Source organism: Mauremys reevesii, linkage group 5, assembly GCF_016161935.1.
Source record: "Mauremys reevesii isolate NIE-2019 linkage group 5, ASM1616193v1, whole genome shotgun sequence".
Lineage (NCBI taxonomy): Eukaryota > Metazoa > Chordata > Testudines > Geoemydidae > Mauremys > Mauremys reevesii.
Window position 1 is genome coordinate 81,374,115 of NC_052627.1, and position 23,984 is coordinate 81,398,098.

General features: G+C 39.6%; 1 protein-coding gene and 1 long non-coding RNA gene across 3 annotated transcripts in view; one reads left to right on the forward strand and one right to left on the reverse strand.

Annotated features, from left to right (window-relative positions):
* The window catches only part of LOC120406655, a 41,378-nt gene extending 22,904 nt beyond the window's left edge, over window positions 1-18,474 (forward strand). Inside the window, exons 6-7 of one of the 2 annotated variants that reach the window (XR_005599453.1) lie at window positions 12,422-12,564; window positions 18,338-18,474. This is a non-coding gene — a long non-coding RNA (uncharacterized LOC120406655). Of the gene's footprint in view, window positions 1-12,421; window positions 12,565-14,745; window positions 14,869-18,337 lie in introns of those variants that run through there. The other variant, XR_005599452.1, reaches the window with a different exon arrangement.
* MTNR1A (melatonin receptor 1A) overlaps window positions 14,402-23,984 on the reverse strand; it is a 97,798-nt gene continuing 88,215 nt past the window's right edge. Inside the window, exon 3 of the mRNA XM_039541666.1 lies at window positions 14,402-15,452. Within this exon, the coding sequence (XP_039397600.1) occupies window positions 14,584-15,318 (735 nt within the window). The 5' untranslated portion in view covers window positions 15,319-15,452 and the 3' untranslated portion in view covers window positions 14,402-14,583. The remainder of the gene's footprint in view (window positions 15,453-23,984) is intronic.

The following is a 23,984-nucleotide window of genomic DNA, read 5'->3' on the forward strand; positions in this document are numbered from 1 at the left end:
GCCTGTTTCCAGCACTCTAGACCCTCAGATACCACCTCCACCACCTGGGACCCTCGATTGATTCAAGAGTGGTGAGAACCCAGTGCTCACTCTCTCTCGGTATACTTCTGACCCTGACCTGTGTGATCAGTTGTTATAGTTTTCTAAACCTGAGTTTTATAATCAAATTTAAGTTAGATTTGATATTATAACTGTTTTGTTTGTTTGGCTCCCCTTGCATGGTTATTACCTGGCAAGAAATAACTTTCATGCTTAAGCTAGTTGCTTCGTTCTCTCTCCTTCTCCCCCCTCTTTGGTGTTTTTTTGGCTCCCCATTCGCTCTGCAGCAATGCGCCTCATACCTAAGCTAAAGATCCCTGCAGTGCCCAAAAATCCTGTGGGATTTGCTCATCAACTGGGTTACTATGAGAACAATTGTAGCCTGAAAGTGGGGATAGGGACGTGCTGAACCTGAGACATATGAGAGTGGCAGATTGAACATGCTGCTTGACCCAGCCTGCTCAGGCATACTCTATTCGGGTGCAGTGCCCATGGCATACGCAGGTGACAGCTTGGAAATGCTGCTCGACCCAGACTACTGAGTCCAGGGACATATAAGCCGGGGGGGGGGGGGGGTCAGCTTGGGCGTGCTGAGTAACCCAGTCCTCTCAGAGATGCTCTGTTAATGTGTGTGGGGTCATCTGATTCTGGGGCTGGAAGAACCCAGCCCTGGGGAACATAGGTCCGGCAGGATAGCTCCATTGGCAGGTAACTTGCAGCAGGGACAAGTAGAGCTCCATATGAGAACACAAGCGACACAAGCAGTATATTGATAGAATTACAGAACCCCCCCACCCCAGAAGAGTAACCCTAATAAATGAGCATACCCCAAAGTAATGGGCAAATCTGGTAAAAAGAGAGAGAGAGCGAGCATAAGAAGATGGGAGTGGAGGACTGGGTCTGGCAGGGCAAAGAGCCTGCAGAGAAGAAGCTGTGAGGTAGGGAAATGGACATGGCTGGGCAAGGAGACTGGGACTGTGTGAGGTGGGGAACACTGAGGTGGGCAGTCTGGCGTGGTAAGACAAGGACTGGCTGGACAAAGAGACTGGGACTAGGAAGCGAAGCTGAGGCGTGGAGACTTGTGATGCATGGCCAGAAAGGGCTAAGTGTCCTGCAGGATAAGTGACTCCAATTCAACCCTTAAAGACATATGGGGAGATAATGTTTGTGTTTTTGTATATTTACATATATATGGGTAGTGGTCAACAATGTAACCAACAGTCCCTGTCTATGCTGTATTCTGATAATTCAGTGATCAAAAGAACATCCTAGCATTGAAATGAACTGTAAAAACGGGATACCACTGTATTTATCTCTTTGAAATGTATATAGCTGATAATTTGCAAACGGTGAAAAACAGGCAATTGTCTTATGTTAATTTGTGTAGCTAATTACCGGTGATGGACCTACTTCAAAGTCTCTCTGATTACCTATTGTAAGCCAAGGGACTCTGGCTTGTCAAAGAAGGCTTGAAATTGTATAAAAGATCCTTGGGTCCTGATCCTGTCATCTCAGAACTGCTTCAGCTTAATCAGGGGAAGTTTGAGTCGCAAGATTGAGATCCCAGGTAAGCTGGTATATCCTGAATATGCAACTACAAAGCTCACCATCTCTGCCATGAATCTGAACCTCAAGAATTAAACTCGTTTCTGTATGTATATTGATTTTTAACCTATACTCTCTATTTTCTTTTTAAATAAATTTTAGTTAATAAAAAATTGGCTGTAAGTGTGTATTTGGGTACTATCTGGAATATTCAATAACCTGGGAGGTAATGTGTCCGATCCTTTGGGATTGGTAGAACCTTTTTCTTTTATATGATAAAATAAGATTTTTCAGAAATCGTCATTGTATTTGACTTGGGTACCTGGATGGAGGCCTGAGGCTGGGTTACTTTAAGGGAATTATGTTGTTGGCTTCTGGGCAACCAGTGAGGTATTATAGAAGCTGTTTTGTGCTGGCTTGGTAAACCTAAGTATTGAAATATCCACCAGCTTTGGGGATTGTCTGCCTCATTCTTTGCAGTTCAGTGACCTCAACTGGCTCCCACTGGGCTCCTGGTCACAAGACTGAAACTGGCTAAAAGAGAATAGGATTGGGATAGGAGCCAGGGGGGACAGGTTGCAGGGGAGGAGCAGAAGGGGTCATGCCTGGGGAAAAAGGCAGTGGAGTTTGTGCAGCACACTCCAGAGCCTGGAATGGACCTCAAGATTCCTGACTCTCACCATTCCTCTGCTGCCAGCAACTACTTGTTAAACACACTAGCAAAGTGTCCCTCTCTTTGAATCAGCACTACAGAAAGGTGGATGACCTACTACTATTGTTATCAGTTATTGCCTTAGCTCTCGTCGCAGAGGTCTGTGTGGTGGATCAGCCCTGCTTATGAATCATGTAGGTGCCAATATGATTACACGTGACAGAAAGTCTGGTTTTTTTCACTTTTAAAAAAAAAAAAACCTAAGAAATTTATACACAAAACCAAAACCTGTTTTAAATGACCATACATTGCGAGGCCAAGCACTCAAAAGATAGTAAATGCAAGAATTAAAGTTGCCTGTGCAACTTTAGTTCCCCAATGAGTATGCATTATGATACACTTTTTAATCACAGGATCAGAGTTTTTTTTTTCAACTGGACCCCATCCTGATTCAGAGCATAGGATGGACGTGCTCTGGTGATGAATCAGGATTGTGTAGGGAAGGCGGAGAACTTCTGCTTTCTTTTTTGCAGAAGTTGGAAGGTGTTTAGTGAATGAGGCAGGGAACTGAAGGGAAAAAAGAATGGGCTCAATCTTAAGGCAGGTGAGCACTGCTCATGAGAACTGGACTCTGTTGCAGCCTCTGCCACAGAGTTCCTATGTGATGCTAGTCAAGTTGCCTAAACCAAATGTTTTACAGCTGATTACTGATTTTGTGTTCCTCATTTTCTGGGTCCCTGGGGGGGTCTGATTTGCAGAAGTACTGAACATTCATCTCTGCGACTGAAATCAAAGGGAGCTGGCTCTTGAATATACAGAGTGCTACATAATACTAAATGCTCTGGAAAATCAGATAATAGGTGTCTCAACATTGGTGGATATTTTTTTACCTTAATCTCTCTGTGACTCATCGTCTCTCCCCCTCGCCCCCCCCCCCCCACTTCACAAGAGCATTGTGGAAATAAATTAATGTTTGTGTAGCACTGAGCTACTGTAGTGATGGGTGCCATAGACCAGCCCATGGGGACATTAATAATTCTGACTTCAAAGCAAGGTTTGAATTGTGTGCAGGGGTTTGACTAATGTGCAGTAAATAAGCCCTAGGGTCATACATCGAACAATGAGGTGAACACAAAATATTGAATAGCTGCTCATTAAGTGAGCTCCATACATTCTATGCCCTAAGTAAAGCAGAGGTCTATGGAAAAAATAATATGCAGTAATTTAATTAAAGATTGTCTCATACTGCACGCACATAAGGAGATGAATTGAGGTTGCCCTGGGCAACCGTAATTCTTGCATTTCCTAACTTTGGCATGTTTGACTTTGCAGCCTTAACATTCTTTTAATGGAGGATAAGGATATATATGTATAAAAATAGGATATGAAAAATGTCTCAATGGAGGAGCCTGCATTAGTATAACTTTATTGGTACTATATTTTTAAGTTATAGTAGTTATTAAAATATTTATAAACCCAATGCTTCAAAACTGACAATCATTGGGCTTGAGCCTTTTTTCCTTGTATAAAGAATACAGGATCACCACCTGCTATTTCTTTCCCCGCTATATTCATTAATCCTGTTTCTCCCACTGATATGTCCTCAAGATTTGTGTGGCGCTAGAACAGCTATTCTCAGTAGCTGAAATTACATTGATTAAAAATGACTGAATTTGATCAACTTCATCCATGCAAACTGGAGACCTTTTTTTCAGTGTTTAAATACTGTTAAAACATTGCTAAATGCTTGATTCTGTTGTTTCCATCTTTATGCGCACAACAACAAAATAAATTTAATATATTAAGGCCTTGGGTTTCTTGGTGGTTTCCAGTATTGCCAACTCCAAGCATTCAAAAATGAGTCAGGCCCCCAAAATAATGATTAAAAAAATTGGATGGTTTCTTTTTGCTTGTCTTCTGGTTTCCAAATGGTGACACTGTGGTCACATTTTCAAGCTTTACTCTGCAACAATGAGGGCTAGAAACGTATTTTTTGTTTTAAATAAAAGCTGAGTTGCTCATCTAGCCACTGGACTCCAGGATCTGTGACTGAAGAACAACAGATGTTGCCAGATTCCCAATAAAACCATGACCATTGGAAACATGGTGTTTCATGTCAGTGATAGAAATGCAGGAAAGTATGTTTTTAATACCTCAGCTATATTATATAAGAGGGTGTAATTACACATCTTGGGTTCAAAATCCCTTCCCCTCACAAAGAGTTGGTGTTCTCTTGATTTTTTTTCTTATTGCCTTGTACTAGGATGAGAGAAATTTTACTTAGACCCTGATACTCTGAAGTATGGCCAGGGCACCTGTATGGAGTTCCATTGCCTATTATAGGACCCGGCCCAGTAGTAAGTGTCCACCACATAGATCAGATCATAGGATCAGGCTGGAATTTGTGAAATTTCATCCCCTGCATTTAGAAACACCTGCTTTTGTACCCCTAATTTTTAGCATAATCTTACATTTCTAAAAGTTCTACATTCAGTCGTTTGGTAGTTTGAGAGAGATGGCTAAACATGTTGATAAATTCATTTTTCAAACTTGGGTGCATTATGGAGGTTAGTAGCTAAACATGAGCTGCTAGTACAATGGTGTGGCCAAAATGTGCAGGCATAGGCTACACCTACAGTTGGAGCTGGGGGTGTGATTCCCAGCTCGAGTAGACATACTTGCACTAGTTCTCATGGCCCTAACGCACTAAAAATAGTAGTTTAGTCGGTAGCACAGGCAGCAGTGAATGTGTTGAAATGGATCTTTTAATGGCCCACAGTTGGGCAGTGGTTTACCAGTACCAGTGAGAATCTGGAAACCAGTATGCTTCATGCACAGTCATTTATTTGAGAGAGAATCACACAGGCAGTTAAAGTTACATGGTGTACATTCTTTTCCATAAATCTCAGTTTCCCAAGCATTAAACCCTCAGTGACTATGTTGTCTTACACAGTATCCTGATTGGCAAACAAAGCAGATATATCGACCAGCTCTAGATGGAGACTACTTCTCTTCTTTCCCCTCTAAGGCACTTGGTCTGTCCCTCAAAGCAGATGACCTCTGATTCTAAGATCCTTCCGTCTTTGGATATTAATTGGGGAGCTGATCTGATTTCATTCACTTTGCTTAGCATTTATATACCCTTTTGTTCTCAAAGGAATCACATGTTCCAGAAATATGCCTTGTAGGCATTTATTACTGGATTTCTTCATAATTTTGGAAGGGACTGCAAAGCAAACACACAGACAGACCAAAGCTCATCCATAATCTACCCTCTCATAAATCATTCACTCAAGCTCTTAGTGTGAGGTTATTCAAAAAGGGTCATTTTAAGCCATGTCACCAAGCCTACTGCTCGCATGATCTTACATAGAATCCTGTGGCACCTTATAGACTAACAGATGTTTTGCAGCATGAGCTTTCGTGGGTGAATACCCACTTCTTCGGATGCAAGCAGTGGAAATTTCCAGGGGCAGGTGTGTATATATAAGCAAGCAAGAAGCAAGCTAGAGATAACGAGGTTAGATCAATCAGGGAGGATGGGGCCCTGTTCCAGCAGCTGAGGTGTGAAAACCAAGGGAGGAGAAACTGGTTCTGTAATTGGCAAGCCATTCACAGTCTTTGTTTAGTCCTAAACTGATGGTGTTAAATTTGCAGATGAATTGGAGCTCAGCAGAGTTGTTCAACCTCCCTGGCCACACAAGTGTTCAGAAGTGTTCAACCTCCCTGGCCACACAATAGCAGATTTTAAGGTGGCCATCCTCCAGCAAAAAAACTTTAGGACCAGACTCCAGAGAGAAACTGCTGAGCTCCAATTCATCTGCAAATTTAACACCATCAGTTTAGGACTAAACAAAGACTGTGAATGGCTTGCCAATTACAGAACCAGTTTCTCCTCCCTTGGTTTTCACACCTCAGCTGCTGGAACAGGGCCCCATCCTCCCTGATTGATCTAACCTCGTTATCTCTAGCTTGCTTCTTGCTTGCTTATATATACACACCTGCCCCTGGAAATTTCCACTGCTTGCATCCGAAGAAGTGGGTATTCACCCACGAAAGCTCATGCTGCAAAACATCTGTTAGTCTATAAGGTGCCACAGGATTCTTTGCTGCTTCTACAGAACCAGACTAACACGGCTACCCCTCTGATACATGATCTTACATGTTCTTTACTTTGTGAGCAGGTTCTCTGTTGATATATTCCAAAAAAAATTGGGATTAAAACACACATGCCCATCGAGCCATTGTTCACCATTCCAGTGCAGTTTCAGCACCTTCAGTAGTATTCCACTCCATTTATCTAATGCTAAGAGACTCTTGCTCCCAAAATCCTCTAACAGGTTCAAACATACTAAGCCATACCAAACTCATGCGTGCCACATGTATCCATATCAGTCACAGCAATTCATAATAATTTGGCACCATCTCAACAAATGGCAGCATGGGCTAGCTGCCCTGAGTACAAACACTCTCAGACCCCTGTGGGGCTGTACTCAGGGTGGCTAGCCCATGCTGCAGCTCACCTTGCCTGTGCTACTACAGCTACACTACTATTTTTAGTGCACTAGCCTAATGACAAACATGAGTATGTCTGCTTGAGCTGAGAGTCACATCCCCTGCCCCAAGTGTAGCCATAGCCTTAGCTGCATAAACAGGGGGATCTGGAGTAGGAGCAGAGAAGTTACAGTACCATTGTATTTGGCAGTGGTGCAACTGCTGCAGGACTATTGTGTCCTGTTCTGTTGGCTCCAATTCAGGAAGAATGTTGCTAAGTTGGAGAGGGTTCAGAGAAGAGCTATGAGAATAATTAGGGGATTGGAAAACATGCCTTATTGTGATAGACACAAGGAGCTCAATCTATATAGTTTAACATAGAGAAGGGTAAGGGGTGACTTGATCACCGTCTATAAGTGGAACAAACATTTGATAATGGGCTCTTCAATCTAGCAAAGGTATAGCTTCCAATGGCTGGAAGCTGGAGCTACTCAAATTCAGACTACAAATAAGGTGCATGTTTTTAACAGTGAGAGTAATTAACCATTGGAACTACTTACCAAGGGTTGTGATGGATTCTCTAGCATTGGCAATTTTACATTCCAGATTGGATGTTTTTTTCTGGACAGTATGCTTCAAACAGGAATTAATTCAAGGAAGTTGTGTGGCCTGTGTTATACAGTAAGTCAGCCTAGATGATCATAGTGGTCTGGTCTGGGCTTACAATCTATGAAGCGATGGTGTGCATAACTGTGTATTCACTTTTACACTTCCATAATTACATACAACCAGGTAATGACAGCAGAGTTGGCTGAATAATCAAAGCAACTGAAAACACTGTATGTGAAATTGTTCTTCAATGTTACACATTCATGAATTAACATTCAATTAAAATCTTGTGTCATTCTCCAACATGAGGAAGTTTTGAAAAAGTCCATTTATATTTAAATTTTCACAAATTTCATCCAATTTAATGATCATACAAATGTTCAAAATCTTGATCAATAGATATGTACTCGTAGAATGACACATAACAGGCAAAGCCTGGGTTTCACATACATTTATGTAGCTGTTATGAAATTCAGTGTAATTGAAAGCAGAACTAGGACCATCAGGTTCATTAAACTGCCCAAAGGACCATCAAGTTCATTAAACTGTTCCAAACACTCAGCCATAGGAAATTGGTCAGGCTGCAGGTAGACATTTATATGAACAATAATTGTAATAACTACATTTTTATACTAACTGGGCAGGACAACCATTTATAACCTACATATTTCAGGCGATTAAGCAAATTACTCCCTGCCTGGAAATTCTTCCCCAGCTACTTTATTGTGAAGTTGGTCATTAAAGAGGTTGTTCGTCTTCTTCAGACTGTAGTGACTAATGTCAGAGAGAAGATACAAACTAGATGGAGCATTGGTTGGAACCAGTATTAGTGAGGCCATTAAGGTAGCTATGCTAGGGAGGCGGGAAGGCCCCTGGGAAAGTAGGCCGAGTTGTGTTGTCTATCTGATGTGAGGCTTCTCCCTATTGGGAACCAAACACCACCTCCCAGCCAATGCTGTGAATCTAAAGTGCACGAGCTTTCTGCACATTAACTGGCTGTGTGGACCTTGCTATTGTGTGCTAAATATTCCATAGTGCGCTTTCAATACTCCCGTTTCAGTGCATGCTAGGCAATAACTTTCCATGTAGACAAGTCCTCAGTGAGAGTTTGTTCCCTCCCTCAGTCCAGGAAGCAGAAGGGGAGGGTGTCATGTGACTGCAGAACAAGAAGAGTGGGGGGTGGGCAGCAGTGTAACCACCTGCATTTAATGGAAATAAAAGCAAACTGTATGAAAAATACAGGACACATCTTTTTAAGGAACATCACCTCATGGTGGTTTATTCATGGTACAAAAAAATATACATTGGCATCACAGTGTAGAACCCTTTGCATGATTATTGCTTAAATTATATATATTTTTAGCTGATAAAATGCTTATCCTTATTAGGTATGGGTGGAAGCCCATCTGACATCCCTTAAAATAAAGGACTGGTGGTTACATTGGGGTGGGGTACTCTGGCACACAGCCGAGAGCACTGCTCGTGGATTGGCTGCAAACAGGTGGGGGGGGGAGACAGGTTGGCAGCATGCTCAGAACTGGGGGATAAAGGGCCATGGTTTGGAATATGAAATCAGAGAAGGGTTAATTCTGAAGGGAGAGGGAAGGAATTATCCTGGAATATGGCATGAGCTACATACTGGGTTGGGGCAAATGCTCAGGTTGAGCATATACATCATCAGTGCAACTATCATCCTTCTGTTCCAAGGGCTGTACACTGGTATTTTGGATTTAAACATGCATATTTTGATGTATCGCCTGAACATGGATACAAATGTCCACCTGAGGATAGTATAGCTGTCCATCCTTGAACAAATTCTCCAATGTTTCATCGGGTATTCAGTATTCTGTCACACTTTCTAATTTATGGCTTCTTAGCAGTAATTTAGGTTACTATTCCAGGGCTTGATCCTACAGCAGTTAAACAAGTAGTTCTTGCTGAAGTCAATGAGCTTACTCCATTTTCATGAGAATACTTGTCTGAGAAAAAGAGTTCTCAGGATCAGGACCCATTTACGTGTTTGTAATTAAATGCAATCCTTGAGCACCCATAAGGGGACATCACTAAGGGGAAGTGTGTGTGGAATGTCTATTTCCATACATCCATAGAGTTACATATAGGTGATAATTTCTGAATATCTGCCAAAAGCTTGTAGGATTTCACCAATATAGGAACATTGAAGCATGGCTAGATAACAGAAGTTTAATCAAGCCATTGAGTTAATATATTTACTTTATTTAAAAAAATAAATCACATAAACCTCATCCAATGGAGTTGTCTATTTTGCAGAGATTTGGCAGGCAATTTCACATTCCTCAACAACCTTGGTATAGAGCTGGATAGCTGACAGTGATGGACTCTTTAAAATTAAGAGAGAAATTTAGTTAGTGTATGAGAGGTGTCCTGTACATGTATGAAAGTAAATACTGCCAGATCCTCAGCTGCCATAAATCAGTGGGGCTATGCGGATTTACATTAGCTGAGAAGCTAGTCTTTTATCTTTAATATTGTTTAATATATTGGAATAATTTGTTTATAGGCATGTTATACATAATATATCAAATATTATGGTCAGTATTCAGTAATATGGTTGTTTTGGGTGGCCAATGTGTATTAAAGTAATCCCAGATCAGTTTTAACCTATGCACCTCTTCCTTTCACCTTTCCTTTCTTTCTTCTAGAATAGAATCTAAGAGGTGTATACTGTGGGCAAGTTCCACTCTTTGTTATATAATTATAACTTCCTAGAAACATACAAGGTATTGAGGTAGGATTTTTTCCTTATAATCGAAAAAACTGAATCACATAATGGGGTTCTCATTTAAATTAGGCAAAAATTTGAGCTACAGGTGTATGAGGCCACGACTACTGTGTTTTTCTATAGATTCTGAATTGGCAAGCAAGTTTAGATTAGCTGGCACATAGCTAGTCTAAAGCCTCAGTCAGCAAATGACAGACAGTAGCAAGTCTTAATTCTTTTAAAGTGCTGGGAATTATTAATTATAAACAGAAAGTGCACATATTGGAACAGGATTAGAGAATATCTGTTATTTTGCATTACTACTGCTAGGGTTCTAGGTTTTTTCACTGACAGTGTGTGTGCTTATTGTATTTAGGTTGTTTGTTGTGCAGTTTCAATGGACCAATGAATTCCTTTGTGTCATAACTCTTTTTGAAGCTAATCAACAACAATATTGCAAAGGTAATTAAAAAAGCAATCCAAAGGTGCAGTATAGACTGGTCATAGCAGGATGAGTTATTTGTTACTACACAGACTGATTACAATAGAATAGATTATTGAAAAATAATCTTCTGAAACCTAAGGTAAAGAAAAGCCAGATAACAGCTTTGTTGTTGCTCTGATGTCCATATAAAATAACACATTATTTGTTGTTGTTTTTCCGTGTAGCAGAGTGGAGAGAAAGAAATATCGTGACGAGCACTATAAATAAATTATTCAAAATTAATGTACATAGCTGCAAACTATACAATAAACACTAACATATTAATGTGTTAATTTCTGTGCTAGTTAAAAGGAAACAGTGCTTTACTTTTGTGTTACATAAAGCTTTCTGTGAAAATCATCACCAATAAAATGACTGTAACAAACAGTGCAATAATGTTATTCAGGATGTGATGACACACAGTGTCAGACTGGTTGGTAGCACAGCAAGGATCATACATAAAAAAGAATTTTCATAGGGCAAATTGAGACTCGTTTAACCTTTGATCCTACAACTACATTGCAGGAATGGGGCCTTAAAGAGTGAAAATCACCCATATTCAGAGGGCCTATGCACCACTTAAGCTTCCAAAATACAGATTAATTGGATTAAATGGTGTAGCAGCCCTATGCTGGTTTTCTACATGGGGTGAATTTCATCACTTTGAAGGTAAAAATATCTTTACTTATATCTCAGGGCTCATCCATTTGTACAGTTCAATTGCAAGACAGTTTGTGTAAACCCACAACTACCAGAGCTTAGTCCTATTTTTACTGAGAAAGAAGCCTCCAAGGTGCTGTAGACATTACCTATTGATTATAGATGGCCCAGTTCTGTGAGGTGCTGAGCAACTTCCAGCAGTTCATCAGCTTGCAAGCCCCTCACAGTATCAGGCCGTAAATCATTCTAGGGAACTAAACATTGGTACTTTGGTTTTAATTTGCAGTCGTTTTGCATTTGGATGTGCTACTGGTTGGGAGTGACTTCGCAAACCATTCCAAAAAACATACTATGGAATGGTAAAAAAATAAGCAGAAAAATGTGAAGAGGTCAGCAAATAAATTTCCTAAAACTTCCAGCCAGCTGGTCATTAATTTGGGGGCAAACAAATAGCTACAACCAACAATAGCCCCAAAAGAGCAAGAGATTAATCTTTTTAAATTATTGCTATATTTAGCAGCTCATATCACCACCAACATACACAATTTCTGTAGTTTTAGAATTAATACAAATATTTCAAAATACCAGATCTGAAAAATGTTCTCAATTTTGATTACAGGCCTGCTCACCAAAATATAGACCTTTTGTATAATATATGATTTATTGTGTTTAGCAAATGAGTTTTTTATTAGAATCAAAAATATATATTTAGCACTTGTGAATTAAAAGGGATTTTAATTCCTCAGATAACCCAGATTAATGGTTGTTTCAAGGCTTATATGTGTGTAGAAATGATAAACATGTAAACTTCCAGTTTGAAACAGGCAAGTGAAGAAATCTTTGACAATACTAAATTCACCGATGGTTAGGCTTCTGAAACTACCTTTATGCTACTTTATCAGATTAATCATAAAATATTACATTGTTTTAAGTGAAAATATTTGTTTTAAATTAGGCAAGACTTTTTGTAGTAATTTAAATAGTGTATTTCCTATGTGACTAATATATGGTGGTCTTGCCTCCCTCATTATTGTGATATAACTACACACTATAAGCAATGTCATTACACAGCTAAGCATCCTCTAAGGATGAAATCACTGAAGGAAGCTGTGATATACTTTATACTGTTAATCATATCATATGATGATACCACAATAGAAGAGAACTGGTTATTTACACAGCGGTTTTTACATTACAGATTTGAATGTAAACAAAGATGAGTCAACTACCTTGATAATGCAGTGACCAGCTTGTTCATCTGGAAAATGTTTCATCATTGTTAGTTAGGTTCATTATAAGCCTGAAGTGAGTGAAGGACAACATGACGCACCTGTTTTTAAGGTAAGAAACTATTCAGTTGCCAACATGTTAGTGTGGTTTCAAGTATGTATGAATATGTTCTGTTTAAGCTCATAATTTATATTAAGTCAACTGTACAATAATATATGCCCAAAAGATATGAGATGCTTTTAAGGTCATCTACAGTTAAGGAATTATAGAATACAGTGAGTATTTAATGTTTTCAAAGACATCTAAGCTGTTGAAAACGAAATATTTTTCTAGTGTTTCATGTAATTATTTTAATGAACCAGTTTCAATATAGTGTATATTTTAACATATAATAACAATGTGCTGAAAAGCTATTAAAACCTCTTAGTCCTGTAGAGATGGCTGGAACTATCTTAGAAAAGCTCAAGCATCAGTGATTGTGGGAAGTAAATATATGCCAGGAGAGGATGGCGAATGATTAGAAAGCTATGATAGCTGAAACTTTTACAGATCTAATTCAGTGGATCATTCCTTTTAATGATAGTGCGAGTTAGGGAGAGAACAGTCCTTGCATAGTGTTTGAAAGGATCTCAGCCCATTAACTGAAAAAGCTGAAACCTGTTCTTGTAGGGAAAAAAAAGTTTTCACCTAACGAGTTCACTGGAAGTAGAGATTTACTGTAGAAGGCCAGGGCCTGCCTAGCTGCACTTCCTCCCTTCCCCACCCTCTTCATTCTCTTGCCTATGCATGGAACACATCTATGGGTAGGCCACATAGGAGGTAGCTGGTCCAATACTAGGAACCATCTATTCCTTTGTCCCTCTACCACAGGGTAGCGGTGCCTACTCTTTTCTGTTATTCTGGTCTGTTAATCACGCTAGGCTTTTATACCATTTTCATCACTGGTAACTATAGATGAGGTGTTTAGATACCAACATTTCAATAAGCTTTTTTGGACAATTTTGAGAAGCAGCCAGGGCTCTAGAGGCTTCCAGGGGTTAGAACAGGGTCACATGCTCATTTTGGAAAGCAGTAAGGGAATTTGATATGATTATCTCAATCCTCCAGGCTTCATGTGGTTGAGAGTTCAGCTAAGCGGTCAGACCCCACAGAGGCCTCGTCCTTCTCCAAACAAACTCCTGTTCCTCTCAGATGCCCCTCTTAAGTGCATTTGGCTTCCTGAGAGGCCCAGTGTCTGGTAATTCCTAAAAACATACTATGGAATGGTCAGGGAGGAGCAACAGCACTTCTCTCTGCTATCTCCAGAGGATATCTCTGCCATTTTCTCCTTTTGGGTAGCTTCCAGGCTTCTCCCAGTTGTATTTCTCCTGGACATTAGGGAAGTTGGAAGATCCCATACCTCAAAATCACCCGGTGTGCTTTGAGCTCCTGCTGAACCCATGTGTGCTCTATGCCACCCCTCAGCATGCCCTAGTTGTTCTATAGGCCCATGTAGCTTTTGAGATAATCACACATGCATATTTTTCCTCCTCTTTAAATTTTTTTTTTTAAAGGAGAACTCAACAAGGGCTGTAGAATTACCTGAAAGAAGTGGTGAGGCTTACTTGCCACAAAGCTATGACTACTGTAGGAACTTAAATATATAGACTGAGATTCTTAGTGAAGCATTTCAAGTATTCTCCCTCGTCTTTTCACGTTCTCTCACACTGGAATGAATAGCTCCCATTTTTCCTTTAACAGAAGTTGTTAAGGGTGGCAGGATCAGTACCATAACCTGCCTTGCAATTTAGGCAGTCCAGCTGGGGGTAGTGATGCTTTTTCAAACAGTTATTATGGCAGTTCAGTTCCAATTCATCTTCAGTTATCTATGTAAAACAAAATTTAAAAAAGTCTGTAACCCTGTAATACCGTAAGCATATAAGTGAGTCATTATTTGAAAGACATGTTGTACAACAGGAGGCTCTTTATGTCAAGGCTGTGTTACTTTGGCTCACAAATACTGTACACAGAACATTGTCCAAGTACCTTTCATATAGGACTGGTATTTCACTACAGCACTTCAACTGTGTGGCTAATAAAACAGATCTAGGGTTTGAATGTTGTAGATTGGCAATGGTGAGGGCCCCATTTTCACACAGAGTCTACCTTCACTTGATTGTTGTTCGTAATCAGTGGTGAGGGTTTGGTTTTCATCCTATCTGCTGCATCGTTAGAACTATCCTGAAAGAAAACCTTTGCTGTACAAATTGTGACAATAATTCTCTTGTATTCTCTTCTGAAATTCTGGTTCAGGAGTCCATATATGATGGCATTAAGGCAGCTGTTGAAATATGCCATGTAGTAACTGGATACAAACAACCACTCTGGAATCCTGGGGATTATTGTGTCTGGGTCAACAGCCACAGCCAGGCCTATGAAGTTCAAAGGAGCCCAGCAGATCGCAAACAGTACAAATACCACAAACATGGTGACAAAGTTCCTAAAGTCATGTGGCTTCAGCCTGGGCTTGTTGTCAGGTTTAACCCTTCGCCTTACCTGAATAACAAGGATCCATATTCTCAAGTAACAGAAAGTAACTATGGCTATGGGAAGCATGAAATGGAAAAACACCACTGCTATTGTATATGGTGAGCTCACAGATTGTGCAAATGTGCACGAGTAGATCCGTGGATCATATTGTAGAGATCCAACAAACAGATTGGGAACAATAGCAACAAATGTCAGGATCCAGATGAGAATGACATAGCACAGAGCATTCTTGTCACTATACAGCTTGTCATACTTGAGGCTGTGGCAGATGTAGCAGTATCGATTAATAGCAATGCCTGTAATGTTGAATATTGATCCAATAACACTTAGGCCCATCAGGAAACCACTAATTTGGCAGTGGAGGTAGCCCAGATTCCATCCATTATGAAATACAGATGTCAGGACCAGTGGGTATGGGTAGATCGCCACTACCAAGTCTGCAATGGCCAGGCTTACAACAAATATATTTCCTGCAAAATAAATATGGAAAAAAATATTTATTTCTCTTTTTTCTTTTGTTCTTTGTGTCTCTCCATATTTTTAACAGCTAGTCTCAGAGGAAAACTCTAATTTCTATTAACACCAAACTTTATTTTCATGTATTAGAAATAAGACAGTTATTTTTCTTTAAAGAGGAAATGGTTCAATTCTAAGGTGTACCTTTAAAACTAAGGTTTTATTGGGTTTAGTTACCATAAAAATTCTACGTTTATTATGTCATTTACTTGGGTTCTCCTACTCACACAGATCCAGAATTCATGTCTTATTAAAATAGTCTCTTGAAAAATGAGCATGAATAATATGACGACTACTATGGTGCCATTTAAAACTCTCATTCGCTTTTCACATTTAACTCCATTGCTTTTCCTTAAGTTATCCCCAAACTTTTCTACTTCTGAAACTTAAATCTGTTTTCCTGTTTGTATCTCAAGCCTTTCTTGGATATTATCTTAATAAATTGTAAAGACTCCAGCTACAATATTGCAATTGTATTAATATTTAGAGAAGTTATCCTTCTGGTATTTCTCAAGTAAAGAGTTTCTAAAACGCTAAAAAAAAAAATCCAAATTTTTCATCCTAACAAAGATAGTTTTAAGATCTTCCAAATGGAACACTGATGCCACATACTCTTACTTCTTCCTGATTGCTCTACCTAAAAGGTAAGCAAAGCAGATGCAGCAGCAAAGAGAAATTGCTAAAAAGATACTGTTGACTTTTTAATGGGCTTTGGATAGAGCCTGCAATCAAGCAGGTAAATCAGAATCAATCTATTTTAGGTACTTATACAGCATCCATTGCTGTAGCATCTGAGCACCTCATAATCCTTCAAGTATTTTACAAATGTATGAGTTTATATTCAACTAGTGTATCCTTATGCATTTTTAAAACTAGTCAATCTACATGTTTATTTGCTTCTATATTGTAAGTATGAAGATTATTATTCTCATAAGACATTTACATCATACACTGGAGGTCACATGTAAGGTCTTATTGCAAATATAGATATTCCCTCTAGAGTGCTTAATCCCTGTCTACTGAGCACATACAGAACTCTTAGTTCTGCTAATCCCAAAGGAATAGTGTACACCAGGTTGTAAAATTCCACTCAGTATCACCACATTATTTAAACACACAACACTTAGATATAGTGAAAATGATAAGTTTATTATCAAACAAATTCAAGCGATAGAGAGTCAGAATATTGGTAACAAATGGTTACATATAAAACAAAATCATAACATGTTTTCTAGCGACTAACAGGGAATTCCCCTATTTCCTACAAGACAGCTTACCCCAAGTCTTTTCCCCAGCGTTTTCAACCAATTTAGTTGAGACCCTTGCTTCTGAGATCAAGCCTGCTGGCAGCTTATCTTCACAGACTGAAGTAATCACTGGGGGTTCCTCTGCACCACCTAGATATAGACTCTCAAACCATTGTTTTAGTTTGAGAACAGGATATCATTCTGCACAGCTCATTTTTTCCCCCGTGAGCTTTTTTCATTGATTTCACATCCCTCCATTAGCATTTGACTCAGTATGTAAATGTTTCTCTGCTGTAAAGCTTACAATACTTCACTTGCATGTAGCCAGACAGCTAAACATTTCTTACCTCCTGTCTGGTGGAACCATTCTAAAACATGTCACCTTACTTGCTTTAAGAACATAATTTTTGTACATACATAGCTCTTTAAATATCACCTGAACATACATCTCTCAATCATTAAGATGACCAGTATGACACAGACTTTCATTAGAGACCTTATGTGACACTCTTTCGTGAACTAGAATGTAAATTCCAGACCCAGGGGATCCCTGTAACCCTAATGCACTGCTAATAGTTGATATCACACGGTCCCTAGGTCACAATCAGTAATTTACAAAACCTACAATAATAGGTGTTCAATGTCCAGAAGATTATACAATGTAGGGAAGCGTGAAAAAGAAAAGTTCTGTAGATGCTGGAAAGCTTGTCTCTTTCACAAACAGAAGTTGGTCCAATAAAACATATCACCTCACCCACCTTGTCTCTCTGGGACCAACACTGCTACAACCACACTGCAAATTAAAAACAATGATAAGCAAACCATGGAACCAAAATTCAGATAAAAAATTGTGGCAGATTGATTATAAGGGATGAAATCCCGGCATCATGGAAGTAAATGGAATATTTGCTATTGACTTCAATGAGGCAAGGATATTTTTTAAACAAGCTGAGGACTATGGGCAATACTAATGATTGGTAGAACTAGTAATGCACCAAAACACCCAACGTGTTCTCTTATCTTTCTATAATTTTTTTTAAAAGCCAATTTACTAAAAGAATTTATTAAAAGCAAAAGTAAATTTTCTAACACAGATGTGTTTGGGACAATGTTTTAGTCAAGTTTTTCAGCATGTAAGCAAGTACCATACTGTTAAACTATACCTGAAAATCAGCTTTAAAATGAAAATACCAATGCAGTAACAAGCCCTTTGAACTAGTGCAATTCTCAACATTGTGCTCCACTTCTTTTAATATAATTACATTAATTATAACATTGAAAAAAGCATTTTCTCCTGCTAATCCCATGCTTTAAGTGTTCATAGGGAAATACTAAATCTCAAAACACACGCAGAGATGCAGAAATGTGGAAATTATTTGGCTCAGAACAGCATGTGGGTTTTTTGTATTTTAATTGTATTCAATTCAGGCACATGATGCCCATTAATAACAGAAGCTGGGATAAATGGCCTTATTTAAAAGATTAAGATACACTGTTTTTATAAGTTTTGTACCTAGTTTTCTAGTTGCCTTTCTCTTGTTGATTTCTGAAGTTGTTTCCTCTTTTTGACTGAGGATCTAATGCCATCCTAGGGTCTGCTTCTGCTGAAGCCTGTGGCAGAGGTCCTATTAATTTCAGCGACAGCATAAAAGGAGGAAGTTTGAATAGAAAGAGAAGGAAAATATAAAATCCATTCCGTCTGTTGGTCTTTGCTCACAAAATCTGTCCATGACCCATTGGAAGATTGTTTGCAGAATGCTGTAAGTGTGTAAATACAACACTATATAAATTACAGGTGGGGCCGAGTCGCTTCCTATTATAAGGCTCTGTTTCATTTGCCCATAACTTTGCCAAACTAACTATTTGGGCTGAAATTTTCCATGCTGGTTTCTTCTGCAGGCTGATTTTTTTCCCCCAAAAAAATCTTCAGCCATAATGGTTTAGCCACTTCCAAGAACAAGACTAGCGAAAAAACTGTTTTGCCCATATTGGAAAAACTTTGATCTTTTCTTTGAAAAAAATGTGCTAGCATCTCTGAACTTTGGAGCTGGGGCTTGAAATTTGGCCGCAGGGGGATTTCCGTGTCAAGGGCTTGCCTTTTGCTTTCCTTGTGAAAATCAGTCCAAATTTGCCCAAATTAACAGACTCTTGAAAAATCAGTTTGCACGTGCTCAGTAGAACATGTGTAGATTTTTAGTTGCTAAATCCCCAAATGATTCTGTCTGCACCAGGCATGCTCCAGCCAGGGGCTGAGCAGAATTCTGCCTATAATTGCAGCTTTGGTCTCCTATTCGCTGGGCTGAGGTCTGGCAACAGAACTGAGAGCAAGCAGCTTGTCAGCCTGTGCTGGTTTGAATTCAGAATTCTCAAGAGCTAGACTTCATGGGGGCACGAGCCAGAGGGGAGGCTGTGCAAGGAGGCTGATGGGAGAGGAGAGAACGTTGTGCAGTAAATAAGCCCTGTGGCTACACTCCGAACAAATTCTGAGAAAACAAAATATTAAATAGCTGTTCATTAATTGAGCACCTTCCACTGTGTGCACTGAATGAGCCGGGGGTTCTGTGGAAAATACAGGATGCCATCATGCAATTAAAGACTATATTGCAATGCATAAACACAAGGGGAGTTAATTAAGGTTTCACATGCCATCTGAATTCTGGTGTTTCCTAACTTTTGAGTGCTTGACTTTTCAAACTTAATAATGTTCTTTTAACTTGTAAAGAAGTGTGGAGAAAGTTGAGCTGGGCTGACTAGAGTCACTAGGCTCTGCTTTTAGATAGTCCAAAGAAATGCTCCATAAAATATTGGTAGAAGAAACCTGTGAGACTGCTCTTAAAAAGTACATGTTCCATATCAGACCAAACTGCCATCTTACAATTTTTACTAAAGAAAAAGAAAATGATCTTCCACACAATTCCACTTTCCCAAGAGGGAAACACCACATAAAATGAATGGAATAAATGAGACACAGGGAAGTTGTAGGAAAGACTAATACCATTAATTTTCATGATGCCATTGCCAAAATAGATGGAGAAGCAGCACAGAAGATCCACAGGCTGTTATACTGGCAGTAATTGATATCTCTGTAATACATAGCATTTGTATGCTTGTAATGATCCCATAGACTATGTTTGGGCTTGATCCTTTAGCACTGACATTAATCAGAGTTTTGCCTGTGACTTGAATGGGAACAGGATCTAGCACAATACGAGAAGAACCAATAAACGACAAAATTGCCAATGTTGAACCTCAGACTTAGCATTGAGGGAACTCAGCACCAAGCAGCCACATTAACAGGGAAAAGAGGCCCAACTTCTGCCCTCAGTTTTGCTGACACAACTGAGAGCAGACTTTGGTCTGAAGACCTGATGTCAAGGGGGAGGTATTGCTAGGGGCAGAATTGACTCTCTCTCTGCTGGAAGCAGTGGTAAGAATCAGAAATTTTGGAGGTTTTAGATCTATGAGGCAAAATAACTACATTTTATAAGGTTGGTGAGTCCTATTTAAGATTTTGGGATTATGGAAAAACGTTAATTGAGTAGTAGAGTGGGAGGACTGGAGATCTTATTTTAGTGGCGACAGTGATAAGGGATTGCTATTATTTTTCAAACATTTATTTAGACTAATATTTTCCAGTTTGCTGTTTCTACTCCTTACTTTCTTATGCTAACTTTTTATTCTTCACCCAAAGAATAAAATTATTTTATTACTACATTTATTTTCAGGTGGATTAATGGTCTAGCCATATTGTTAATCCTTGGTGAATACACCAATCTGGTTTCTGAGTTTCAGGGAACAATTTTAGTTTTGAGAAATTTGGCTCTGAGAAACAAGCAAACCAATAACCAGCACAAGCAAAGCAGCAATAACTTAAATATGAATAGAAACAAAAGAAAATCTAGAATCATCTCAATGAAGGGAAGAAAAGAAAAACAAACAAATAATTATTTTACATGTATAGAACAGCAGAGAGTTCATACTTTGTCAACAGCCACCATGCTAGAAATAGGAAAACTATTTTCCACCTAAATAAATAGATCAAATCAAACATCTGCATTCCCCCCTAAAAGTTATTAAACACCTGTAATTGATCTTCTCCCTTTCAATCTTCTTTACACCTCAACCCCTATGCTTTTTACCCTAACGTTATTTAAAAAATTCAGTCATACATTCGGAAAAAAATATTTTCCTGAAAAAAGACCAGTTTGCATCATTAACATCATTTAATGACACATTTAGTATTTGTTTTGTATTAATAGCTAGAGGCCTCAGCTGTAACACGATACAAGACTCCAGTCCCAATATCTTCTAAACCTGCATGATATGTATGCATGTTTAACATATTACCTGCAACCTTATTCTAGCTTTTTGCTTAGGGACCTCCCACATCCAAGCTCATTGCTATTGCGGTGTGCCATCTGCTGTGTATTGGGTATCCAGGAGCCACAAAAACAGACTATATTGCATTCAGGTAAACAATGCCTTCTCTTTCTTTTAGTGGACTGTTCACATTTCATATTCACCTAGTCTAAAGGGACACAAGCATGTTTTTACATTTTTCCGAGACATTTTTCAGCCTTTCCTTTTTTACCATAAGTGTTTATTTTGAGGCAGGACCTGATCCTATGGCCACTGAAATCAATGGGAGTCTTTCAATTGACTTTAATAGTAGCTGGATCAGGCCCTTAGTGTTTACTTATTAATTCCCCACTCCCTAATGATAGTGATATGTAACATTTACAATCTAGGATCAATTATGAAATCAAATTTAGTTTCTGATTAGAATGTCTATGCAGTTCCTAACTGCTTTTTTTTAAAATCACCTCTCAAACATGCCCAGATGTGAATGTAGAAGCATTAGCTTCTGATCTTGATATAATTATAGGCTAGGCTTAATTATTGGGATGTTTTTCTATAAATGTAGGTCAAACTCTCTGGAAGTATAACTTGTTCAAAATGCTTCACTGCCAGGATTTGGTACCCTTATCACCATAACTTCACAGTAAAGCACTTGAATTCTTCTAGTCACATCTTATAAGATTTCTGGTAATTGCTAAAGTTTTTACTGGTTATGTCCAGGGGTGTCTCATTGTAATTTTATTTAATCATGAAGCTATATTTTCCCTTTAGTCTAGATATTTTCTCATTTAGTTCTATAAAATGCACAGACTTAAAAGATAAATCCAAAGTTGTACTGTAGACTGGCCGGACTCACCCCTGCGGCGCCTCCTGCTGGTGACTTCCGGGAATTAGCTTGATTCAGCTCTGGAGCGCCCTCTGCAGGCTGGTGATCCGCTTGTCCTCTGGCCCCCTGTGTCCCTCCCTGGACCCGGTGCCCCTTTTACATGGGGTGCTGCCCCCTGGCAGTAACCCCCTTTCTCTCAGGATCTCCCCTCCCCGGGGGACCCCCACCCTCTATCTGCACCTTGCCTCAGTGTAAGGCTACTGCCAGTCATTGTCTAGCCCACACTCTGGGGCAGACTGCAGTATCAGCCAACTCATCACTGGCAAGGAGTGTTTGGACCTGCTGCCTTGGCCTACCCCTGGGCTGCCCTCTGCAACCCCCAGTACCTGTTAGCCCAATGCTAGGCCACAGCCTGGGGCTTTCCAGGCTAGAGCTCCCCAGCTCCTCAGCCTTTCCCCAGCCCTGCTTCACTCAGGTATCCAGTCTCTAGCTCCTTGCAGCCAGGCCCATCTCCCTCTATAGCTAGAGAGGGACTGTCTTGGCTTCTGGCTCACAGCCTCTTATAGGGGCCACCTGAGCCTGATTGGAGCAGGCCACAGCTGAGCCTACTTTCCCCAATCAGCCCAGGCTTCTTGCCCCAGCCTAAAGGGTGCTTTCTCCTGCCACAGCCCCTTCCCAGGGCTGTTTTTAATCCCTTCAGGGCAGGAGCAGGGGTCCACCCTGCTACATGTGCATTATTAGATAAACAGCTAATTCAACATTATGTCACCAAACACGTGTGCAGCAAAGAAGGGAGAGTCAAACATTGTGCTCCATAGTCATAAAACCAAACATCCAAACAAGCTGATATTCTCCTGTAAAACTAGCAACACTTTATTAAACTAGCAATCCTACTCCAGAGCAACACGATGCTAGGAGTGACCACAGTTCCAGATTATAGTACTTCACAGGCAAACCAGAAAGTACTGGTCTAGATTGTATGGAAAACAAGACTAGAAAGCTAAAAACAGTACAAAGTGAATTTACCTTTACTTTGCAGAAAAGGCCATGAGCTACTTTCCTCTGGATGCCATTTCTGTTTTGTAGAATAGAACGGTGCATACTCTTAGGAAGCATATCATGCTGCCATTTTCCCTGTGACCACACTGTTTTGTGAGGTCAGTGTCCCCTTTTGGTTTGCACAAAATGGCATGCATAAAGATTAGACCAATCATGAACAGGCTACCTTCATACTGTGTGACAAGGGATGCCCTAAACATTCCTTCAATTTTAACATTTGTTCATTGATAACTGCTCTCCAGTGGTTTTCTAAGTGTCCAGCGCTATTTAAATAACCTACTCTTCTTTGCATTCCTGGTCCTGTAAACAAGTAATTTTAAAAATGTTCCATTTACATTCAAGATATCAATATGTTCATTACTTGGTACAACTATGATGGGCCTAGGTCTGTTAGAAATCAGCTACAGTCTCTGATGTGGTTATTTACTACACAGTAGGGAGATGATCCTGCATTCCATGTGCACACTGATATCCCCCAAAAATAAATTAGTTGCAATATTGAGTGTTCGACGAAAGCAGGATCAGGCTCCAGTCCAGTATCTTCCCAGCGGCAATGCACAATGTGAAAACTGCTACATCTAAGTATCTAATTCGGAATTCCACAAGGGTTAAGTGCCCCACAAGTATTATATGGAGAGGAAAACTGTACCCTGCAAGTTGAGTCAATTACCATTTCTTCCCTTCAGGGTTACTTCTCAGACATCATTTCAAAGCCAAATAAGTTTGCTTAGATAAGTAAGTTTGATCAGACAGTCCCAGTTTCACTGAAACACAGGTCCTAGAGGATTAAGAAACTAATGGTCTATACAACTCTGCATCAAAATGGTACAAAACCATTCAAAAGAAATGCAGAAATAAATATTGTATAAACTCGTGTTACTCTTGGGAACTTCATTCATTTTACAGATCATAATATCAACTCCCTTAGATGTGAAATGCCTATTTTTAAAATCAAGGCTCTATTTCTAAACCTGGCTTGCATAAAAAATTCCACG